General features: G+C 46.3%; 1 protein-coding gene across 2 annotated transcripts in view; it reads left to right on the top strand.

The window, feature by feature from the left end:
• Positions 1–25,201, top strand: part of TBC1D22A (TBC1 domain family member 22A) — a 428,246-nt gene that overhangs the window by 157,834 nt on the left and 245,211 nt on the right. For both annotated transcript variants that reach the window (XM_007976122.3, XM_073006581.1), the window contains exon 8: positions 5,489–5,603. In XM_007976122.3, the coding sequence (XP_007974313.1) occupies positions 5,489–5,603 (115 nt within the window). The remainder of the gene's footprint in view (positions 1–5,488; positions 5,604–25,201) is intronic.

Genomic DNA, 25,201 nt, shown 5'->3' with positions numbered 1-25,201 from the left:
TGCTAGTGTGGGGATGGGGCGGGGCCCAGACTTGAGGGCTGGTGATGCCACTCTAGATAGGTTCCTTGGGTTGAGAGACTTCACCTGTCGGCTCCAGGTCCCTCCTTTGTAAAGTGAGGGGCCTTGTTAAATGGTGGGTGTGCTCCACTGCCTAAAGTCTTCCTGTACACACACAGGAAGTTGATAGTGATTTTGGGGATGGAGCCTGCCAAGCCCCGTAAGATTTAGGATTGTAGGCAGTGTGGGAAGGGATCGACTCCTCAGGGTGCGACTCCTCAGGGTGCGAGCTCTGCGGGGCCGAGTTTGTATGGAAGCGATGTAATTCGTCCATCTGACGGAGTGTGTGTTCCTGAAGTCTACCTCCTGTGTCTTGCTTGTGTGGATGAGCCTGGACAGAGCAGTTGGACCCAGCCTTAGCTGCCAGGCAGCCCGAAGGTCAGGCTGGAGCCATCAGCCAGTGATCCAGTGGAGAGGAGTGGGAACTAGAGGGCCACAAAGTAGGTAGTGGTAGAGGCTCTTCCAGAAGTGGAGAGGATGGGAACTAGAGGGCCACAAAGTAGGTAGTGGTAGGCTCTTCCAGAAGTGGAGAGGATGGGAACTAGAGGGCCACAAAGTAGGTAGTGGTAGGCTCTTCCAGAAGTGGAGAGGATGGGAACTAGAGGGCCACAAAGTAGGTAGTGGTAGGCTCTTCCAGAAGTGGAGAGGATGGGAACTAGAGGGCCACAAAGTAGGTAGTGGTAGGCTCTTCCAGAAGTGGAGAGGATGGGAACTAGAGGGCCACAAAGTAGGTAGTGGTAGGCTCTTCCAGAAGTGGAGAGGATGGGAACTAGAGGGCCACAAAGTAGGTAGTGGTAGAGGCTCTTCCAGAAGTGGAGAGGATGGGAACTAGAGGGCCACAAAGTAGGTAGTGGTAGGCTCTTCCAGAAGTGGAGAGGATGGGAACTAGAGGGCCACAAAGTAGGTAGTGGTAGGCTCTTCCAGAAGTGGAGAGGATGGGAACTAGAGGGCCACAAAGTAGGTAGTGGTAGGCTCTTCCAGAAGTGGAGAGGATGGGAACTAGAGGGCCACAAAGTAGGTAGTGGTAGGCTCTTCCAGAAGTGGAGAGGATGGGAACTAGAGGGCCACAAAGTAGGTAGTGGTAGGCTCTTCCAGAAGTGGAGAGGATGGGAACTAGAGGGCCACAAAGTAGGTAGTGGTAGGCTCTTCCAGAAGTGGAGAGGATGGGAACTAGAGGGCCACAAAGTAGGTAGTGGTAGGCTCTTCCAGAAGTGGAGAGGATGGGAACTAGAGGGCCACAAAGTAGGTAGTGGTAGGCTCTTCCAGAAGTGGAGAGGATGGGAACTAGAGGGCCACAAAGTAGGTAGTGGTAGGCTCTTCCAGAAGTGGAGAGGATGGGAACTAGAGGGCCACAAAGTAGGTAGTGGTAGGCTCTTCCAGAAGTGGAGAGGATGGGAACTAGAGGGCCACAAAGTAGGTAGTGGTAGAGGCTCTTCCAGAAGTGGAGAGGATGGGAACTAGAGGGCCACAAAGTAGGTAGTGGTAGGCTCTTCCAGAAGTGGAGAGGATGGGAACTAGAGGGCCACAAAGTAGGTAGTGGTAGGCTCTTCCAGAAGTGGAGAGGATGGGAACTAGAGGGCCACAAAGTAGGTAGTGGTAGGCTCTTCCAGAAGTGGAGAGGATGGGAACTAGAGGGCCACAAAGTAGGTAGTGGTAGAGGCTCTTCCAGAAGTGGAGAGGATGGGAACTAGAGGGCCACAAAGTAGGTAGTGGTAGGCTCTTCCAGAAGTGGAGAGGATGGGAACTAGAGGGCCACAAAGTAGGTAGTGGTAGAGGCTCTTCCAGAAGTGGAGAGGATGGGAACTAGAGGGCCACAAAGTAGGTAGTGGTAGAGGCTCTTCCAGAAGTGGAGAGGATGGGAACTAGAGGGCCACAAAGTAGGTAGTGGTAGAGGCTCTTCCAGAAGTGGAGAGGATGGGAACTAGAGGGCCACAAAGTAGGTAGTGGTAGAGGCTCTTCCAGAAGTGGAGAGGATGGGAACTAGAGGGCCACAAAGTAGGTAGTGGTAGGCTCTTCCAGAAGTGGAGAGGATGGGAACTAGAGGGCCACAAAGTAGGTAGTGGTAGGCTCTTCCAGAAGTGGAGAGGATGGGAACTAGAGGGCCACAAAGTAGGTAGTGGTAGAGGCTCTTCCAGAAGTGGAGAGGATGGGAACTAGAGGGCCACAAAGTAGGTCGTGGTAGAGGCTCTTCCAGAAGTGGAGAGGATGGGAACTAGAGGGCCACAAAGTAGGTAGTGGTAGGCTCTTCCAGAAGTGGAGAGGATGGGAACTAGAGGGCCACAAAGTAGGTAGTGGTAGAGGCTCTTCCAGAAGTGGAGAGGATGGGAACTAGAGGGCCACAAAGTAGGTAGTGGTAGAGGCTCTTCCAGAAGTGGAGAGGATGGGAACTAGAGGGCCACAAAGTAGGTAGTGGTAGAGGCTCTTCCAGAAGTGGAGAGGATGGGAACTAGAGGGCCACAAAGTAGGTAGTGGTAGAGGCTCTTCCAGAAGTGGAGAGGATGGGAACTAGAGGGCCACAAAGTAGGTAGTGGTAGGCTCTTCCAGAAGTGGAGAGGATGGGAACTAGAGGGCCACAAAGTAGGTAGTGGTAGGCTCTTCCAGAAGTGGAGAGGATGGGAACTAGAGGGCCACAAAGTAGGTAGTGGTAGAGGCTCTTCCAGAAGTGGAGAGGATGGGAACTAGAGGGCCACAAAGTAGGTCGTGGTAGAGGCTCTTCCAGAAGTGGAGAGGATGGGAACTAGAGGGCCACAAAGTAGGTCGTGGTAGAGGCTCTTCCAGAAGTGGAGAGGATGGGAACTAGAGGGCCACAAAGTAGGTAGTGGTAGGCTCTTCCAGAAGTGGAGAGGATGGGAACTAGAGGGCCACAAAGTAGGTAGTGGTAGGCTCTTCCAGAAGTGGAGAGGATGGGAACTAGAGGGCCACAAAGTAGGTCGTGGTAGAGGCTCTTCCAGAAGTGGAGAGGATGGGAACTAGAGGGCCACAAAGTAGGTCGTGGTAGAGGCTCTTCCAGAAGTGGAGAGGATGGGAACTAGAGGGCCACAAAGTAGGTCGTGGTAGAGGCTCTTCCAGAAGTGGAGAGGATGGGAACTAGAGGGCCACAAAGTAGGTAGTGGTAGGCTCTTCCAGAAGTGGAGAGGATGGGAACTAGAGGGCCACAAAGTAGGTCGTGGTAGAGGCTCTTCCAGAAGTGGAGAGGATGGGAACTAGAGGGCCACAAAGTAGGTCGTGGTAGGCTCTTCCAGAAGTGGAGAGGATGGGAACTAGAGGGCCACAAAGTAGGTCGTGGTAGGCTCTTCCAGAAGTGGAGAGGATGGGAACTAGAGGGCCACAAAGTAGGTAGTGGTAGGCTCTTCCAGAAGTGGAGAGGATGGGAACTAGAGGGCCACAAAGTAGGTCGTGGTAGAGGCTCTTCCAGAAGTGGAGAGGATGGGAACTAGAGGGCCACAAAGTAGGTCGTGGTAGGCTCTTCCAGAAGTGGAGAGGATGGGAACTAGAGGGCCACAAAGTAGGTCGTGGTAGGCTCTTCCAGAAGTGGAGAGGATGGGAACTAGAGGGCCACAAAGTAGGTAGTGGTAGGCTCTTCCAGAAGTGGAGAGGATGGGAACTAGAGGGCCACAAAGTAGGTAGTGGTAGGCTCTTCCAGAAGTGGAGAGGATGGGAACTAGAGGGCCACAAAGTAGGTCGTGGTAGGCTCTTCCAGAAGTGGAGAGGATGGGAACTAGAGGGCCACAAAGTAGGTAGTGGTAGGCTCTTCCAGAAGTGGAGAGGATGGGAACTAGAGGGCCACAAAGTAGGTAGTGGTAGGCTCTTCCAGAAGTGGAGAGGATGGGAACTAGAGGGCCACAAAGTAGGTAGTGGTAGGCTCTTCCAGAAGTGGAGAGGATGGGAACTAGAGGGCCACAAAGTAGGTAGTGGTAGGCTCTTCCAGAAGTGGAGAGGATGGGAACTAGAGGGCCACAAAGTAGGTCGTGGTAGAGGCTCTTCCAGAAGTGGAGAGGATGGGAACTAGAGGGCCACAAAGTAGGTAGTGGTAGGCTCTTCCAGAAGTGGAGAGGATGGGAACTAGAGGGCCACAAAGTAGGTCGTGGTAGAGGCTCTTCCAGAAGTGGGGAGGGAACAGGTGGCAGCAGAGTCTTCACGGAGGGAGTGGTGTTTGAGGTGAATCCCGAAAGCCGGGGTGTCGAGACTCAGGATGCAGGCGTGACAGGCTTTCCAGGCAGCGGTAGGAGCACGGGCTGATGGCTGGCGGGCTCAGCTGGGGAAGAGTGCTGTGGCACAGTGCACCCACAATGTGGGTGCTGGCTGGGGAGACCCGGGGCAGGGACCAGACCGAGGGGCCAGGGACACTGCACTGGGCCTGTGCTGGTGGTGGTGGGGGCTCTGTCCATGGGAGGTGAGGAGCACGCAGAGGTCTTCAGCCACATGTGCGCGTGTATGGTGTGGGTGATAGGACTGTGTTGCACGTTGTTATAATAAAACCCTCCTTATGAGTGAAGATGGAAGAGAGTGGGTGGGAGGAAGAGATGGTGGAGAGAGAGATCAACTGAATATACTGAGAATATTGGAAGGGAGGAGGCCGGGATGACTCCTGCGTGCCTGGCCTGGGTACCTGAATCCCTGCTAAGATTTTGTAAGGGATGGAAGATGTTTAAGTTTGTCTTCCTGAATGGTGATAACTTTTCAGAGGTTTAAAGAAACCTGTTTACTTAATGAGGGAAATTTAGAGCATCCATCCACCCACCTGTCCATCCACTCATCCACCCACCCCCTCACTCATCCATGCCTCCCTCCCTGAGGAAGTCTCCACTGATAGGCCAGGTACTGCTGCACAGTGGCCCGTGGGGTGTGGAGGAGCAGAGAGCTTCTGCTGTGAGAGCCAGCTTAGGGACGGACTGAGCCAGGGGCTGGTGAAATGCTGCACATTGCTTGTGAGATAATAAATAGTTAAGATAATTGAAACTTGATTTAAAAAAAAAAAAAAAATTAAGGGCCATGCATGGTGGCTCACGCCTGTAATCCCAGCACTTTGGGAGGTTGAGGTGGGTGGATCACTTCAGGTCAGGAGTTCACAACCAGCCTGGCCAACATGGTGAAACCCTGTCTGTACCAAAAAATATGAAAATTAGCCAGGTGTGGTGGCTCGTGTCTATAGTCCCAGCTACTTGGAAGGCTGAGGTGGGAGGATCGCTTGAACCTGGAAGGCAGAGGTTGCAGTGAGCTGAGATGGCACCACTGCACTCCAGCCTGGGCGACAGAGTAACACCCTGTCTCAAAAAAAAAAAAAAAAGCAATTGATTTTTGTTTATATTTGTATCTTAATATTAGGAACAATGAAAAAATATAATATACATTTCAAGTAATGGAATGCTTTCATTTTAAAGTTTCTGCCATGTTTACTTTTTGCTTTACCACCTGTTCCATTTTCTTTCAGATTTTTGAAAGGATCTTGTTTATATGGGCGATCCGCCACCCCGCCAGTGGATACGTTCAGGGGATAAATGATCTCGTCACTCCCTTCTTTGTGGTCTTCATTTGTGAATACATAGGTAAGATTTCTCGAAAACATTAAACGTGAACTTCAGTGGACTTGCTGTGTGCTACCATGCATAATTATAACAATATTGAGAATTGCCACTAAGTTTAATGTTATTAATGATAGGTAATATTAGAGAATAATAGTTTTCTCATCGACAACAGCTTTCCAAAATGTCTTAATCCACATGCTCAACTACTGAAGACATTAAGTTGCAGTTGTAATGATTAATATCTTCTTTTTAACAATATTTGAAGATAGATAATATATTTGGGGAGTGTTGTTTATTCTTAAGGCCATCACAGTACTGACTTTAATGGTTTCAATCAATCAATCTGCTTATTTTGTTTATTTTGAGATGGAGTCTTGCTCTGTCACCCAGGCTGGAGTGTAGTGGCGTGATACTGGCTCACTGCAACCTCCGCCCTCCGGGTTCAAGCGATTCTCCTACCTCAGCCTCCTGAGTAGCTGGGACTACAGGCATGCACCACCACTCCCAGCTAATTTTTGTATTTTTGGTAGAGACGGGGTTTCACCATGTTGGCCAGAATGGTCTCGAACTCCTGACCTCATGATCTGCCCACCTCATGATCCTCCCAAAGTGCTGGGATTATAGGCATGAACCACCATGCCCAGTCAGTGGTTTGAATTTAAGATTAAGGTGATAGAGTATCAGTCACATATTTTGCTTACAAGCTGAAAATCAAACTTCTTTAATTGCGTTTCTGTGGCATTTCATCCCTTTTCTACTTTTGCTATACTAGTAACATTTGGTTTTATGCGAGTATTAATTACTTGTGAAATAGCTGGTTGAACAGCGGTTTCGGTTGGGCTATGTTTTTATGCTGTTTCTCTTTAAGCACTGCATGGTTTTCCTTTATCACAATCAACTGTACTATAACTTAATCTGTTTTGAATATGTTTTTAAGTTAAAACCTCTGATAATAAAAGTGAAGATCTGCTTTTAAATTCATCTATGAATGAAAAATAAATAGGAAAGAGGGGACTTTACTGTTTACTCACAGCATTTTAATTTAAACCCGGTTTTGTCTTCCTGCAAGCCTTCTGGACTGGGTGCTTGCCTGTTTTTATTACATGGTGTTTTTAGCATTTCCAGTTTGTGGTCGGCTTCAGATTCCCATCCTTGGTGTAATCTGGAGAGATGAGCTTTACCGGAGGACAGATTATCCTCCGAGGATGAGGACATATCCATGGAGTGAATTTTATTGCAACCCCTCTGAGACTTTGTTTCCCTTTATGATTTCGTAGGAGGTTGTCTCATTGCTAAGCAACTAATGAGAGCTGCCGCACCTCACTCCCTAATCATCTCTTAAGTAGGGGAGAGGCCGCTCCTGAGGGTGCTTTGCTTTTCTGCCTCTTACCCCTCATTTGCCAGATAATGAAAATGCTCTTAATGCTCCTAGAACAGTAGGGCCTCTGTCAGTAGACTTCAGAGTTGTTAATTGAAAGGAGAAGTTCAGCTGAGATGTGATTAGAGAATTGATATTCCGTGTTAAATAGACCATTTAATTAATGTGGTAAATAAGTTTGTTTTAACTACTTTACCACCAACTTCTGTTGTAAGACCCAAGCGATTCTGAAGGCATTTGCCTGATTATCTGCAAGACAGGACGAAGGGGCATGACCACGGTCTTAATTGTCCAGAAGAAAGAAAGACTGGAGAAAATGGAATTTGTGTCTTATGAGTGGTGTCTTCAGATGAGCTCAGAGACACTTTCCTTGTCTTCCTGCGTCCCCGTCCTTCCTGCATCCCCATTGTTCCTGCGTCCCCGGCCTTCCTGCACCCCTGTAACACACGCAGGCACATGCACACACGTATGCACACATCAGAACACAACCACACATTGTGTGGGTATACAGTGTCACTTTCAAACATCTGTGTAAAACATATCATTTATTTCTGTTGGTCAGCTATTAAGTGGACATATAAAAATGTTTGGGTTGGGCACGGTGGCTCATGCCTGTAATCCCAGCACTCAGGGAGGCTGAGGAGGATGGATCATGAGGTCAGAAGTTCGAGACCATTTTGGCTAACATGGTGAAACCCCATCTCTACTAAAAATACAAAAAATTAGCTGGATGTGGTGGCACGTGCCTGTCGTTCCAGCCCCTCGGGAGGCTGAGGCAGGAAAGTTGCTTGAGACTGGGAGGCGAAGGTTGCGGTGAGCCCGGATGGTGCCACTGCACTCCAGCCTGGGCGATACAGTGAGACTCCGTCTCAAAAAAAAAAAAAAAGTTTGGTCCCAGATTTCTCATGTGATTATTGCATTTGTAGTCATTTTTAGATCTTGCTTCCTAGGTTTGGGGAATGTTCATTAGTATAGTCCAAGTTCATCTTTCATTATGTTGTAAAGAAGTGTTTAACTTGCGTGGTGTGCTGTCCAGCTTCCTTGTGGGGCTGAAGTTTTGTCATTCACGCAGCCCTTCATGGAGTACCTGCCCTGCTGCTGGGTCTGGTGCAGAGCGCTGGGGTGGGAATATGACTTCAGTTCAATGCAGCCAGTGTTGACAGCATCTCCTGGCCCTGTGCTGTGGGAGCGGGGCAGGAGAACAAGGAAAGCCTGATCCCTGCCCTCTCGGAGCTTGTGGTTGTAGCACGGAAGACGGATTTTAGATGAGCAATTTAAAGTCTTAATTAAAGTAATTAACATTCACATTATCAAGAGGAAGCCTGGGCTGCTGTGAGGACCTGTCCCCTTTTAGGGGTCAGGGGAGGCCTCCAGGGTGAGGTGACGTTTTAGCCATGTCTCACAGGATGAGGAGGAGCTAGGTTGAGGCTGGGCATTAGGAGAGGGCAGCAGGAGGGCCAGCCTGGAATCCAAGGCACAGTGACAAGTAGTGGCACTGGGAGGAAGGGCAGGGCAACTTGGGCTGCGGTGCTCAGAAGGAGAAGCTTGGGGTCGAGTCTCAGGGGCGTGCAAAACCCCCAGCCGCTGTGCTCAGGTTCTCCTCTTTGAACATTCATTCTGGCAGCTGCATGGATGAGATTGGAGGGTTTCTGGGGAAGCTCACAGACCAGGGACCTGCAGGCTCCAGCACCGGCAGAGGCACGGGTCCCCTCCAGAGAGGCTGTTCTGGTTTGCTGAACTCTTAGTTTGCTGAGTCTTCAAGCCAGTAAACCTCAGACGCTCTGCTTAGTGAAGATCTTCAAGATGGACTGTTCCTTCTGAGAGTAGAACCTGGTAATGTGATTCTGTGGTTTCAACACCTGAGCACCCGCCAGTCCTTGGGCCTCAGCGTTCAGGTTGTCACGTGACCGCTTGTACACCTTTGGTGCAGCTGCCTGTAGCACTAGCCCGGGCGTGGCTACCTCCTGAGAGCTGCAGCTGGCCTGGTTCTGGCGGTGAGCTTGTGTTGTTACTTGGATATTCCTCTTTCTTTGAAGTACAGGACAGAATCCCAGTTAATCAAAGGTTTAAGAAATCCCCGAGGTGTGGGATTTCTCCAGGGGCTTTCAGACAACAGCAGACAGATCTGTGATGCCTTAATGGGAGCTGGGCTCTTTCTGGGGACGTGTGTTCGCCATGTGTCCAGAGCCTTTAAAGATCCACAGCTCCTGGCCTGCCGCATGCTCCCACTGGTTCCACGGGACGTGGGGAATCCTGGAGCGTGGCACAGGTCCTGAGTAGGAACAGCTCTTCAGGAGTGGCTCCTCGTTCTGGCTCTCAGTGGGAGGTTCCGACGCTGCACATGCTGGTACTCAGAGCCCTCTCAGTGTTACGTTCTTTGACTTGGAAAGAAGGATGTGGTGGGCTTCAGATTCCCATCCTTGCTGTAATCTGGAGAGATGAGCTTTACCCGAGGACAGATTATCCTCCTAGGATAAGGACATATCCATGTAGTGAATTTTATTGCAACTCCTCTGACACTTGGTTTCCATTTATGATTTCATAGGAGGTTGTCTCATTGCTAAGCAACTAATGAGAGCTGCGGTGGTTGAGGTTGACACACAGGACCTGGTCTGAAGGCAGACCAGTCAACTAGGTGAACTGCTTCCCAGCACAGGAGAGAATGTTCATCTTCAGCAGGAGGCCGGCCAGCATGTCAGAGTCAGAGAAACAGTTTGTAGTGGGGGAGCAATGCTCAAGCTGTGTGGAGGTGTGCTCAGGGGGTCAGGGTTCGATGGGTCTCCGTGGGTGCCAGGACGTTGCCAGCCTGAGTCAGGAATACATGGTATGCATCCCAGGTCTCCTCGTGGAGCTCGCCAGTATTTGGGAAGGGCAGTTTGGTCCTGCTGTTGATGGATGCAGAGTCTGTAAATGCATGTTTAGCGCATGCACTTGCACACACATATGCTATGCACACAGGTGTGCAGGCTTCTGCACACAGACACACACAACCACACAGAGACACAAACCCGCTTGCACGCTCCTCACTAGTGCTAACCTCAACCTCTCCAAGCATATGCGGAACAAATGTGTAACTAACCTTTGTTTGAGTGGCACCCGCCAGTCTCGCTCAGCCCCTGGAGGAGCCTGTCATTAGAGAAAGAGGTCAAGCCATCTTTCATGACCTCAGAGGCAGGAGCAGCAGCGTGTGCAAAGCATGTGAAGATCATGAAGTCCAGTGAATACAGCCAGTTAGACATCACTGAAGCTTGGGGAGAAAACCCTACAAGTGAAAATGAAATGAGAGGGTATAATTTGATTGGAGAGATCGATCACGGAAAAGTTCTCTATGCCAGGAAGGTTTCGCAGCTCGTAAGTTTCAGAGGTTGAAGCCTTAGGGGGTGGGGAAGAAACTAGAGACGCATAGTGATAAATTTGCTGAAGCTCGAGTGTGCCCATTCCAGTTCAGAGCCGAGCGTGGGTGCTTGTTGTTGCAGATTGCGTCCTTGACCCACGGGGCGGGCAGAGTATGGAGGAGACTCCAGTTAGCACACTCACTGGAGATGACACTCAGCTAGGAACAGGCAGAAGACCCACTTTTTAGTCTAATCTTTTGGAAGTGAAAGGAAACAGCAAGGCACATTATACTTTGGACTTAGTTCAGGCCATGGAAGAAGGCAGGTCTAGGATGAGAATAACACAGGGTCCAGGGCATCTTAGAGTTTATAACAGCAAAGGAGCGACACCTGGTCTAGAGACACTGAGGGGCACAGGAGCGGGCCCAGACCAGAGGCCAGCAGAGGCAGGAGACTTGCTGAGGGAGGACTGGGCCTGAGAGAAGGCCCTGGTCCTGGATGTCAAATAGGCTGCCGTGAGGGCACCAAAGTGGCTTGATGTGAGCGGAGGGGAGTGTGAACAAGAAGGAAAAATCCAGTGGCCTCCTAGATTCCTGGCCCTGTGAGGAGTGTGGTGCCGTTTTCCAGGATGAGACGTGGAGTAGAAAGAGCAGGTGGAGGCGGCGGGATGGGGTTCTGATTTAGGATGTGCTGAGTGTGCTGTCAGCAGTGATCAAGTAGAATAGTCTGTTGGGATCCGGGCCTTGGCAGGAGATCTGCAGTGGAGGTTAGTCTGGAAATTGTTGGTCCGGAAATGGCTGCTGACAGTCACGGCTGTGGGTGTGTGTGTCTGGGGAGAGTGGAGTGCAGCGGGTCACAGGATCCCGTGGCTCTCTGATGTATCAGGGATCTCCAAGGTGTGACGGTGACTCGAGGAGCTGGCAGTGGGGCTGTCCCACAGGGAGGTTGATGGCACTCTCCCATGCAGGAGTCTGGGCATTGAGAATCCAGGTGGCTCCTGCTGCTGAGGGCCACCATCAGGATCTGTGAAGGATGCAGTGCCGCTCTGGGGTCTGACTGCCGGGGTCCAGATCCAGGCGCTGCCCCTGAAGAGCTGCAGACGGCCTTGGTGCCTCAGTGAGCTCTGCAATGGATGCGAAATGGAGATCATAATGGCACCAGTCTCTTTGGTTGGCGTGAAGACTGAGTGAGGCAAAACCAGCTTAGAACCAGGTGTGGAACGCAGCAGGTGATCGTCATACTGTCACTTTCCTTGTCGCTGCCTGTGACTTTCCTCTGCTTAAAATGGTGGCCGCGCCTCCGCTAGGTCCCTGTCCTAGGTTTGGAGAGAGGGAGATGGTGCAGGGTGCAGGGCGCACGGCTGGGGCCAAAGCATGCATCCGCTGAGCCCATGTGTTTTCAGAAGCTTTCCTGGAACGCACACAACGACGTCCTCCATTAGCCACACCCTTGCCACCCACCAGCCACTGGGGGCGTGGAGAAGATGTGGGTGGAGACAGGAGGCAGGGAAGAGGGTGTGTGCGTGCGTGCAGGCTGCCAGACCAGTGTGTGCCCCCGGGAGAGCTATGGAGGTGTGGTAAGGAAATGGGGAAGAAGTGGTTTCAGAGGTAGGACAAAGGCCAGGCCTGAGGTATCACAGAAATCAAGAGAGGGGACAACTTCAGGAAGGAGGGAGTGGTCAGCAGAGCCCACAGAGATGGAGACTGAAAATTGGTCAAAGCATTTGATAGTGGGGATCTTGCTAGTGACCTGCCAAAAACGGGCTGAAGAATGGTGGCAAGCAAACTGTCACGTCAGCTCCCCGCCCTCCCTCAGAAATGGCGGCCTGAATGTTCCTGTGCTGGGGGAAGATTGCACTCAGTGGACCACAGCCTCTTGCAACTTCATTTTAAATAATTTTTTATGATGGAAAGTTTCAAACACAAAGTCAACAAATTTGTCGGAAGAACCCGCGCGCTTGCCATCTGACTCCAGCAGCCACCAGCAGTCACCGTTCTCCTTCCTTCTGTCCCCCACCCACTCCCGACCTCCATCCAACTGCACTTACTACTGCTGTTTAAAAACAGCTTTATTGAGATTCAGTTTAGAAACCATAACTTTTACCCACTTAGAGTGTAAAGTTGAAAGATTTTTAGACTATTTGGAGGAGTGTAACCATCAGCACATTTGATTTTAGAATTTTTTCATCATCCCCAAAAGAAATCCTGTACCCGTTGGCAGTCCCTCCCCATCCTTCCCTCTTCTCCTGTCCACTAGCCCCAGGCTGCCTCTCCTCTGCGTTTTGTGTCTGTGGATTTGCCGCTCTGGACGTTTCACGTGAGTGGAATTATACGTGCCTGGCTTCCTCCACTCAGCCTGATGCTTTCAAGGTTCATCCACGCAGTGTGAATCAGTACTTCCTTCATTCTGTAGCCGGGTAACGGCCCCTGGTGCGGACGCAGCACGTGTGTTTTCCACTCATCCGTCGAGGGACATTTGGATTGTTTTCATTTTTTGACTAATATTGTTTCCATTTTTGACTAATACTTTGACTAACAGGATTAACATTGCTGTCAGTATTCATGTACGAGTTTTCGTGTAGATGTGTGTTTCCATTTATCTTGGTATATAACTGGGAGAATTGCTGGGTCACGTGGTAACTCTGTGTTTAACCTTTTGAGTTGCCTTTTGTTTGCCGGACTGCTTTCCCATGTGGCAGCACCATTTTCCCTGCCCACAGCAGTGTAGGTGGAGCGTAGTTTCTCTTCCCGCAGGAGCGTGTCCACGTCCTGGTGCGGTGTGGGAGGAGCGTGTGTTTCCTCTTCCCGCGGGAGCGTGTCCACGTCCTGGTGCGGTGTGGGAGGAGCGTAGTTTCCTCTTCCCGCGGGAGCGTGCCCACGTCCTGGTGCGGTGTGGGAGGAGCGTAGTTTCCTCTTCCCGGAGGGGCGTGTCCACGTCCTGGTGCGGTGTGGGAGGAGCGTAGTTTCCTCTTCCCGGAGGGGCGTGTCCACGTCCTGGTGCGGTGTGGGAGGAGCGTAGTTTCCTCTTCCCGGAGGGGCGTGTCCACGTCCTGGTGCGGTGTGGGAGGAGCGTAGTTTCCTCTTCCCGGAGGGGCGTGTCCACGTCCTGGTGCGGTGTGGGAGGAGCGTAGTTTCCTCTTCCCGCAGGAGCGTGCCCACGTCCTGGTGCGGTGTGGGAGGAGCGTAGTTTCTCTTCCCGCAGGAGCGTGTCCACGTCCTGGTGCGGTGTGGGAGGAGCGTAGTTTCCTCTTCCCGGAGGGGCGTGTCCACGTCCTGGTGCGGTGTGGGAGGAGCGTAGTTTCCTCTTCCCGGAGGGGCGTGTCCACGTCCTGGTGCGGTGTGGGAGGAGCGTAGTTTCCTCTTCCCGGAGGGGCGTGTCCACGTCCTGGTGCGGTGTGGGAGGAGCGTAGTTTCCTCTTCCCGCAGGAGCGTGCCCACGTCCTGGTGCGGTGTGGGAGGAGCGTAGTTTCCTCTTCCCGGAGGGGCGTGTCCACGTCCTGGTGCGGTGTGGGAGGAGCGTAGTTTCCTCTTCCCGGAGGGGCGTGTCCACGTCCTGGTGCGGTGTGGGAGGAGCGTAGTTTCCTCTTCCTGCAGGAGCGTGTCCACGTCCTGGTGCGGTGTGGGAGGAGCGTAGTTTCTCTTCCCGCAGGAGCGTGTCCACATCCTCGTCAACACTGCTCGTTATCTTTCACTTTTTTTTTTATTTTTGTAGACTTTACTGAACCTTATATTAATTTAAAGAGATTAAGTTCTGCTTGTTACTCTCAAACTGTGATAAAAACTCCGATAAGAAGGGATGTTGACTATAGAAATTATTTGTAAAGACAAATAAATTCCCCAGTGCTGCTGTTTTCCGCATAACCCAGCACACCTGCAGTGTTGAGAGCCTTCGTGCCCAGTGCCACATTCACTGTCATAAGAGGGAACTGGGGACTGTGTCTCATGCGTGTGTCACGCTTTGCACAGAGAAGCTGAGTGGATTGGAGAAACTCTGTTGAATTGGATCCCTACAGAAAGCTTCTGTGTTTACAGAGCACTTTGTTAATGTTTGTTGAAACATTGAAACGATATATAATTCTTATTTATTTTTTGAAGTTAATATTATGTTATTTATTCATTTAGTTTTTTGAGATGGAGTCTTGCTCCGTTGCCCAGGCTGGGATTACAGGCATGAGCCACTCATGAGTGAGTGAGCATGATCTCGGCTCACTGTGGCCTCCACCTCCCAGGTTCAAATGATTCTCCTGCCTCAGCCTCCCGAGTAGCTGGGATTACAGGTGCGTGTCACCACGCCCAGCTAATTTTTGTATTTTTCATAGAGACGGGGTTTTACCATGTTGGCCAGGCTGGTCTCGAGCTCCTGACCTCAAGTGATCCACCTGCCTCGGCCTCCCAAAGTGCTGGAATTACAGGTGTGAGCCACTGTGCCCGGGCACTATGTTATTTTTTTAACTTCAAGGTTCAAGGGTACATGTACAGGTTTTTTATATAGGTAAATTGTGAGTCACAGGGGTTTGGTGTACCTATTATTCAGTTACCCAGATAATATACCCGATAGGTAGTTCTCAATTCTCACCCTCCTACCACTCTCCACCCTCAGGCAGGCCCTGGTGTCTATTGTTTGCTTCTTTGGTTCCATGTGTACTCAATATTTAGCTCCCACTTATAAGTGAGAACATGCAGTAGTTGGTTTTCTGTGCCTGCATTGGTTCTTTTAGGGTAATGGCCTCTACCTCCACCCATGTTGCCGCAAAGGACATGATCTTGTTCTTTTTTATTACTGAATAGTATTCCATGGTGTATATGTACCACATTTTCTTTATCCAGTCCACTACTGATGGACATTTAGATTGATGCCGTATTTTTTGCTATTGTAAATAGTGCTGTGATGAATATACACGTGTATGTGTCTTTATGGTGGGATGATTGATATTCCTTTGGGTGTATACCCAATAATGGGATTGCTGGGTTGAACAGTAGTTCTGTTTTAAGTTATTAGAGAAATCGCCAAACTGCTTTCCACAGTGGCTGAACTATTTACATTCTTACTAGCAGTGTAAAAGCATTTCCTTTTGTCTACAACCTCCACAGCATCTGTTATTTTTGACTTTTCAATAATAGTCTTTCTGACTGGTGTGCGATGGTATCTCACTGTGAGTTTGATTTGCATCTCTCTAATGATTAGTGATGAGCATTTTTCATATGCTTGTTGGCCACGCATATGTCTTTTTTTGAAAAGTGTCTGTGTCCTTTGCCTACTTTTTAATGGGGTTGTGTTTTGCTTGTTAAGTTCCTTATAGGTTCTGACCTATAGATATTAGACCTTTGTTGGATGCATAGTTGGCAAATATTTTCTCCTGTAAGTTGTATGTTTACTTTGTTGATAGTTTCTTTTGCTGTGTAGAAGCTCTTTAGTGTAATTTAAGTCCCATTTGTTAATTTTTGTTTTTATTGCAATTGCTTTTGCCATCTTGGTCATGAAATCTTTGCCAGGGTCTATGTCCAGAGTGGTATTTCCTTATGTTATCTTCCAGGGTATTTACAGTTTTAGATTTTACATTTAAGTCTTTAATCTATCTTGAGTTGATTTTGGTATAACAAAGGGTACTAGTTTCAGTCTTCTGTGTATGGCTAACCAGTTGTCCCAGCACCATTTATTGAATAGGGAGTCCTTTCCCCATTGCTTGTTTTTGTCGACTTTGTCGAAGATCAGATGGCTGTAAATGTGTGGCTTTATTTCCGGGCTGTCTGTTCTGTTGCATTGGCCTATGTGTCTGTTTTTGTTACTGTGCCATGTTACCAGTGCCATGCTGTTTCTGTTACTGTAGCCTTCAAGTATAGTTTCAAGTATATGCACAAGTATATTCGCAAGTGTGAATATTGTGATGCCTCCAGCTTTGTTCTTTTTGCTTTGGATTGCTTTGGCTATTCAGGTTCTTTTTTTATTCCATGTGAATTTTAAAATAGTTTTTTTTTCCTAATTCTGCAAAAAATGTCATTTATTGGTAGTTTAATAGGAATAGCACTGAGTTTGTAAATTGCTTTGGGCAGTGTGGTCATTTTAACAATAGTGATTCTTCTTATCCATGAGCATAGAGTGGTTTTTCATTTGTATATTCATCTCTATTTTTTGAGCAGTGTTTCGTAATTCTCGTTATAGAGATCTTATATGTACCTGGTTAGCTGTATTCCTAGGTGTTTTATTCTTTTTGTGGCTGTTGTAAATGGGATTGCATTCTTGATTTGGCTCTCAGCTTGGACATTGTTGGTGTATAGAAATGCTACTGCTTTTTGTACATTGATTTTGTATTCTAAAACTTCAGCTATCAGATCTAGGAGCTTTTGGGCAGCGACTATGGGATTTTCTAGGTATAGAATCATATTGACTGCAAACAATTTGATTTTCTCTCTTCCTATGGGTTGCCTTTTATTTCTTTCTCTTGCCTGATTGCTTTGGCAAGGACTTCCAGTACTATGTTGAATAGGAGTTTAGAGAGTGGGCATCCTTGTCTTGTTCCAGTTTTCAAGGGGAGTGCTTCCAGCTTTTGCCCATTCAGTGTGCTGTTGATTGTGGGTTTGTCATAATTGGCTCTTCCTATTTTGAAGTATGTTCCTTCAATGTTACAAAGTAATGTAAAAGCGTGGCTCTTAAATACTTAATAGAAACAGTATAGAGATACTGGAAGACATAGATAAGTTATGAAGGAAGCAGTTAAAATACTTGGCCATCCCACTGTTGAGAAGACTTATTGAAGCCTGTCTCCTCACTGTGCTGCCTCCCCTTTGATTAAGATCCTGTCTCCCCACACAGCCACACTGGGAGGGCTGGAGAAGGGTCTCCCTACTTTCTCTGCTCCCAAGAGACCAGTGGCTATCTGCATGGGGAGACTCCTGGGCTCTACTTCAGTTCCTTAGGGGTGGTATCATGGTATCACCTCTGTGTGGCAAGCAGTGTGAGTCTGGGCCCTTCCCATCTCTTGCCCTGCCTGGGACTGGGCCTCTAAGCTAGCCTGAGTCTCTTATCTAGGCTGCTAGGGTCCCAGTGTCTAGGTCTGGGCTGGGAGAAAGGAGGACTCATCCCGCCTGGAGCCTGAGCTGTGGTTCCAGCCCGTCCTTTGCGCCAGGGTACCAGGCACTTGCCTGCTCAGTGCTCACTCAGGGGTTACTGTCCTGTGTGTGGCCACCAGGCAGCCGCCGTACCACTGTGCATAAGCAGCTGTTTTCTGTATTTCCTATAAGTCTTTTTTTCTATGCATTGTATTTACATAGTCGAGTGCATATTATCTATAACATTTGTTTCACGTTTTTTCCCCATTTAACCTTATAATATAAGCTTTTCCTTGTATTAAGAAATCTTTATAAAAATGATTTCTATCTTCTGTACATAATATTCTATTGAGATCACGTAGCATAATTTCTGAAACCATCCAGTGTGGGTGAATTTTTTTTAGTTTTTCTTTCCTTTAGGCAGGGTGTAATTTTTAAGGTAAAGCCCGTACTTTTCAAACAGTGACTGTCATATTACTTTTAAGTATGTTAAATTTGATTTTGAATTAAGGAGTAATATTCCATCACCTTGAATTCCACAGTTTAAGCAGAAAATTGTATTTTAGCTTAAACATTTTTAGCAGAGCAAGAAACAAAGAAGTATTTGCCCCCCTCCCCATCTTTGATGTCTCCGTGCTATTTAAATGTAGAAACGGTCTTGACTGAGTACTTTGGACGGATAACTCGGACTGACTGGTTGTTGGTTGTGCTGCAGGGGAGCAGTACAACCACATTCTGGAAGGTGAAGAGTGTTTTACAATGGATTCTCACCATCAGGAGGTCTAATATCTAATTGACTTGATTCTCTTTGTTATTTTCCCTTAAATTACTCTTGAAAGCAAATGTGCAATGGGTTTGGAATAAACAGTGCATTTACTTAAGAACATTAAGAATATTTATTTTGCCGGGCACGGTGGCTCATGCCTATAATCCCAGCACTTTGGGAGGCCGAAGTGGGCGGATTACCTGAGGTTAGGAGTTCAAGACCAGCCTGACCAACATGGTGAAACCCCATCTCTACTAAAAATACAAAAATTAGCCGAGTGTGGTGGCGCCTGCCTGTAATCCCAGCTACTTGGGAGGCTGAGGCAGGATAATTGCTTGAACCCAGGAGGCGGAGATTGCAGTGAGCCAAGATTGTGCATTGCACTCCAGCCTGGGCAACAAGAGTGAAACTCCATCTCAAAAACTATTTTTTTATATTCCTGTTTGTAAGTCAAATTCTTGAAGTATAGATTGTTCTTAAACATGTAGTTGCCCAGAGAGGACATTCTAGCATATGGCTCCTGGAGCTGGAGGACTGCTAGAGTTGTGATTCATGTGCAGTCGGGACAGCAGGTAAAATCCCCACAGCCAGTGGGACACGTGAGAGGAATAACGCAGAGAACGTGCTCGCAGCTGGTGGATTTTAGCAGCACAGTCATTCTTTTGCCTATTTCCATTATCAGAGTATTAATAGGGCTTTGAGTGACAGTGAGGGAAGGAAGCGCTGGTGCTAGTTTCTCATTGATAAGTTAGAGCTTTAGAATGATTTGTTTTAGCTTTCCATTGTTTGCATTTAAATTTCACTTCACTCTACCTTGTTTTTCTGTGTTGTCTGAAGCAAGTCTACTGCCAAATACATCCTTTGCCTGACTTCCTTGAATGTTCCTCACAGCTTAGGTGCTTTTGTGCTCCACAGTTAATCTCAGAAACATTGCAAGGTGAAAACCAAAGCATCTGAGCATAGCACATTTTCTGTGGCAGTTCTAGGCCCACGTGAGACAAGCAGAGAGCTCCCTGGGGTTGCCCGTGGGTAGAATAGCAAAGTGGAGGTGGCTGGCTTTGCAGCCCCTGAACTGACAGTACAGGTGCCACATCTTTCCGTTGCCCATGACTCATATATATTCATTTTTTCTAGTTAAAAACGTTGTGGAAATAATTAGGGTAATGGACCTACCGTTTAAAAAATTGGAAAGTTTAATAACAATATGGCTTTGCCATCCCAGAAGCTGTCACTTGAACATTTGGCTAATTTTTTTCTGGCCTTTTACTCTGTAGGTTCTTTTCCATAGTAGCTATTATATTATGCGTGCACATTTCAGTATTGCTTTTTGCTTAGTATCTAACCATTTTCCAGTGTCATTCAACATTTTTAAAAAATACGTTTTTTAAAAGTAGAGCATACTACTTTCCATAATGGCTAGAGAAACGAGACAAACCAGCAAGAAACTAAAAGAATAAACAACACAGAAGACCAGCTAGATCTAGTAGATATCCACAGAACACCGCACCCAGCCGCAGCAGGATACAGGTTCCTCTCAAGTGCTTGTGGGGCATCCTCTTGAATAGACCACATGCTGGGCCATAAAAGCAGCCTTAATACTTTTGAGAAGATGGAGCTTATACAAAGTGTGTTCTTTGACCACAGTGTCATTAAGTTAGAAGCCAGTTAACAGAAGGAAATTTGAAGAAAATGACAAATATGTAGACATTTTAGAACACACCCTAAATAACCAGTGGGTCAAAGACGAAATTGTAAGGGAAATTAGAGATTGCTGTGAGATGAAGAAAATGAAAACACAATATATCAGCACTTACAGGATGCAGTTAAAGCAGTGATCCAAGAGAAATTTATAGTTGTAACAGACTATATGAAAAAAGACCTCAAATCATTAACTTTCCATTTTCAGAAACTTAGAAAGGTAAAATAAAGCCAAAACAAACAGAACAGAGAAAATAATGAAGACTAGAACAGAAAAAAGTGAAACAGACTTGTAACTAGACTGACCAGAGAGAGAGAGAGAAAACTCAAGTTACTAAATTCATGAGAAATTTTAGAAATACACAGCATTAAAGTAATACTATGAACAACTCTACAAACTAGGCAGTGTATATGAAACAAAGAAACTCCTAGAAACACACAAATTGCCAAAACTGACTATACTGGTTAATTTTGTGCCAACTTGGCTGGGCTCTGGTGCCCTGTTGTTTGGTCTAACACCAGTCTATTTGTAGCTGCAGTGTAGATGTATTTTAGATGTGATTAACGTTTAAGTCGGTGGACTTTGAGTAAAGCGGATTACCCTCCACAGTGTAGGTGGGTCTCCTAATCTAATCAGGCCGTGAGCTCGAAGACTGAAGTTTCTTGAAGTAGGAATTCTTCTCAAGACTGCATCATGGGAAATCCTGATTGAGTTCCTAGCCTGCTGGCCTACCTTACAGATGTCAGACTTGCCAATCCCTACAATTGTGTGAGCCAATTCCACAAAATAAGTCTCTCTTTGAGACTGAATTAATTATTAACATTTTAAAATTAATAATGACCATCGATAATTTAAATAATGTTAACTTGTTATTAATTCGTGTTAATTATTGAAATAATTTCAAAAATCCACAAAGAAAATCGTAGGACTAGATGACTTCACTTGTGAATTTGATCAAATGTTTAACAAAGAGTTGACACTATTTCTTCATAGACTTTAAAGAAATAGAAGAGGAGGGAACCCTTTTCACCTCATTCTATGAAGCCAGTATTACTCTGAGACCAAAGCGAGATGAAGACATAACACAGAAAGAAAAATATAGAACAGTATTCCTTATCACAATGGACTTAAAAATCCTCAGCAAAGTCCTAACAAACTGAATCTAGCAACGTCTTGAAAGGATTAGGCATTATTACAAGTGGAATTTATTTCAGGAATGCTGGGATGGTTCAATATTTGAAAATCAATCCGTGTAATACACTGTATTAACAGAGTAAAGGACAAAAACTACACGGTCATCTCAGTTGATATGGAGAAAGCATTTGACAAAATCCAACACCCTTTTATGAGAAAAATATTCAACAAACTAGGAATAGAACTTCCTCTCTAATAAAGGCTTCCATGAAAATTCTTTGACTAATATCATGCTTAGTTTAAAAGACAAAGTTTTTCCCCTAAGATCAGGAGTAAGATATGGATGTCTACTTTCTCCACTTCTATTTTAGTATTGGTTATAGCTAAGGCACTTAAGCCTGAAAATGAAACAAAAGTCATCCAGAATGGAAAAAAATAAAACTTATATTGGTAGATGACAGGATCTTGTACGTAGAAAATCCCCGAGGAATCCACTAGAAAACTATGAAAGCTTATAAATCAATTCAGGTTTGTAGGATGTAAGATGAAGATAAAAAATCAGTCACATTTTTATGCACTTGCAATGAAATGTTTAAAAATGAAACTGGGAAAATCCACTTACATCAGAAAGAGTAAGATAGACGTAAGTTTAGCAAGAGAAGTGCAAGATTCGCACTCTGAAAACTACAGAATATTGTTGAAATAAATGAAAGAAGATCTAAATAACTGGAAAGGCATCCCATGTTTATGGATTGGAAACCTAATATTGTTAGGGTGGCGTTCGTCCTCGAATTGACATAAAGATGTTAGGGTGGCATTCGTCCTCGAATTGACGTAAAGATGCAGTGCCATCCCTGTCAAAGCCTAAATGGCTTCTTAGCAGAAATTGTCGAGCTTATCTTAAAATTCATTTGGGAATTAGAAGAACCCAGAATAGCCATAACAGTTTTGAAAAAGAGAAACAAAGATTAGGACTCATGCATTCTGGTGTCAGAATTTATTACAAAGCTGCATTAGTTAAGACTGTGATGCTGCCATATGGGTAGACATGTAGATCAGTGGAATAGAATTGAGAGGCCAAAGAAAAACCTTCATATTTATGGTCAATTGATTTCTGACAAAAATGCCAAGTGAATTCAATGAGGAAATTTGTGTTTTCCAACCAGTAGTCCTGGGACGGTTATTAGATACTGAAATGCAAAAAGATGAAGTTCCACTCCTGCCTCTCCATAGACACAAAAAATAAAGTGAATCATGACCTAAATGTAAGAGCTGAAATCAGAACTCTTAAAGGAAAACATGAAGAAATCTTCATGACCTTGGGCTAGGCCATGGTTTCTGAGATATAACAGCAAAAGGGACAAAGGATAGATAAATTGGATTTCATCAAAACGAAAACTTTCATGTTACAAACAATACTCTCAAGAATATGAAAAAAAAAAACATTCCCCAGAACGGGAGAAAATGTTTGCAAATCATATATCTGAAAAGAGACTCATATCTGGTATATGCAAAGAACTCGTACAACTCAGTATTAAGACAAACCTAATTTTAAAATGGGCAAAGTGTTTGAATAGATATTTCTCCAGAGAAAATCTACAAATGAGCAATAAATATACGAAAAGATGACCAACATCATTAATCATTAGGGAATACAAATCAGAAGCCACAGTGTGATACCACTTCACACCCTACTATCAAAAAGATGAACAATAACAAATTAACGATTACAAATGTTGGCAAGGACGTGGAGAAATTAGAATGGGGGGGCTGGGGGATGGACTGTTAATGGATACAGAGTTTCTTCTGTGGGGAGGCAAAATGTCGTAAAATTATTGTAGTGGTGGTTACCCAACTTAGTGAATATATGAAAAACCACTTCAAATAATTTAATTATGTGGTATGTGAATTATATCTCAGTTAAACATTAAAAAAGAAAGTGGAAGCTCATTATTCTGTTGTAAGGAGATGTAATCGGCAGTTTTCTATCGACAAACGTTGTGTAGTTTCTGCTTTTTCACTGTTGATAATGACGTGGTGGCTCTGTAAACAAATCCTTGATTGTGTTGCGGATTGGTTTTGGGATGCATTCTTAGAAGAGGCGTCACTGAATCGATGGCTGTGAGTATTTTTAGGTCTGGATAACATTTGTTAGGTTGTTTTCCACAAAGAAATGAATATGTATATTCTCACCACCATGTGAGAGAGTGCCATCTTACCCTATCTTTGGTATTTTCTTTACCTTAATTATGAATAGGTCTTTGATTGGCTCGACAGGAAGAACATCTGTGTCTGTGTGCTTACAGATGTACCTCATTCATGGATAGATGCTTTAGTATTCACATGCAAGGCTGCTTTCCACATGGGCATGAGCTCAAAGATGCTAAGTGACTCAGTGAATTGAAGAGCCAGGAGCAATTAATACACTCTCCAGTACTGACATGTGAGTTTTCAACCTAAAGGTACCTTATTCAACTGGTCTGATTAAAAAGTCAGCAAAGACAAGGGGGTGTGTGTGTGTGTGTGTGTGTGTGTGCGTGCACGTGTGTGCGCATGCATGCATGTGTGTGGTAAAATAACAATTGAACAATTGGGTTGGAACCCGGGGACTGCAGGCCTTGTGCTTAGAGTGGGAGAAGCAAGCATGTGCCCAGTGGCTCCCTGGACCTGGTGTGCTGGGAACTTGCCACACACAGCTCTGCTCCTCAGCCCCTGAGGTGTGTGTGGACCCCTTTGGGAGGCAGCAGTAGAGGGCTCAGTTTGGGCCGTTTTTTGGAAGTGCAGTGCCTGAGTCAGCATCTTGCAAGTCCCACATGTACTTCATGCAGAGGACGATGTTAGCATTCCTTGTAAACAATGAGGTGGAACCTGGAGATCATCATAAGCTCCCCAAGCAGCAAGTCAGCCCTTTCTTTGGCCTTGTGCCTGTTTTTGGGACCTTGCTTTCCATTTTCTTCATTCCCTGGCTCTTTCTCACTCTCTCCCCCATCAGACCACGCCGGCCTGCAGTCTGCTCCTGTATTACCAACACACTGGTCTTGGTGAAGCATTTTGTATTATAGTATCTGATATTTATTGGGTGTTTTCTCCAGGCTGAGTGTTATATGTGTATGGTGGTGGATAGCTTGGGTTAGGTTTTAAAGTGAAATTGTGGGGAGTTAAAACTACTCTCATAGTCCCTGAAGTCAGTAGGACTTGGGGACTCTGATACTCAACATCCAAGAATTAACCTGTTTGTTTTTTGTTGCATTTATTTATTTAGACGGAGTCTCGCTCTGTCCCCCAGGCTGGAGTGCAGTGGCGCCATCTTGGCTCACTGCAAGCTCCACCTCTCAGGTTCACGCCATTCTCCTGCCTCAGCCTCCTGAGTAGCTGGGACTACAGGCGCCCGCCACCACGCCTGGCTAATTGTTGTTTTGTATTTTTAGTAGAGACGGGGTTTCAACGTGTTAGGCTAGATGGTCTCGATCTCCTGACCTCGTGATCCACCCGCCTTGGCCTCCCAAAGTGCTGGGATTACAGGCATGAGCCATCGCGCCCGGCCTTTCCTTGCTTTTAAATCCTGGCTTCCATTTATTTGGAGCCAAAGCCAGTATCTAGTTTAAATGATGTGGGATTATGGGGATGAATAAGGAGCTCTCCTTCCTGCCTGCCTTTCTACCTTACACGAATCCACCTAAGCTAAATTTCCAGTTGGAGTAACTTCACCGTGTATCTCCCTAATTCTCACAGCAGCCTTGTAAGGTAGATACTACTGCTCGTAGTTTAGAAGAAGGGATATGGAGAGGTTAAGTGGCTTGTAAGGCCTTACCGTTTCAGTTCCAGAGTTCTAGTCCCTCCTGTTCTACCTCTGGACTGCAGGCAGCTTTGGAAGTTGCTGTCTCAGAGCCTGCCATGGAATTACTTGGTCACGTGGTTTTTATGCTTGCAGCTGGTAGTTAAATCAAAGGATTCCTTTCTCCAGTATCTGGCTTTTCTTAATGATACACAGCCCGAGTTCTTATTCATTTGAATCTGGTCCTCAAGACTGAGATGTCGGGATTTTTATCCTTGTTAATTTGGACTTTTTCCTTCGGAGAACAAGTTCTATTTCTATTCCACTGAAATGCAGTTTCATGTTTTTCCCAGTTCATTTTCTTTTTTAAAAAATGAGTTTCTCTTCATTTCCAGTTTTAAAATGACAGTCGTTGAAGTGGTTCTGGCTCTAAGAGAAAATAAACCAACAAATACATAAGAGATATCCTCCCACTTTTAACCCTCC

The sequence above is a fragment of the Chlorocebus sabaeus genome, chromosome 19 (genome assembly GCF_047675955.1).
Source record: "Chlorocebus sabaeus isolate Y175 chromosome 19, mChlSab1.0.hap1, whole genome shotgun sequence".
NCBI classification, from domain to species: domain Eukaryota; kingdom Metazoa; phylum Chordata; class Mammalia; order Primates; family Cercopithecidae; genus Chlorocebus; species Chlorocebus sabaeus.
The sequence above is the reverse complement of the archived record's forward strand: the minus strand, read 5'-3'. Positions and strand labels throughout refer to the sequence as shown.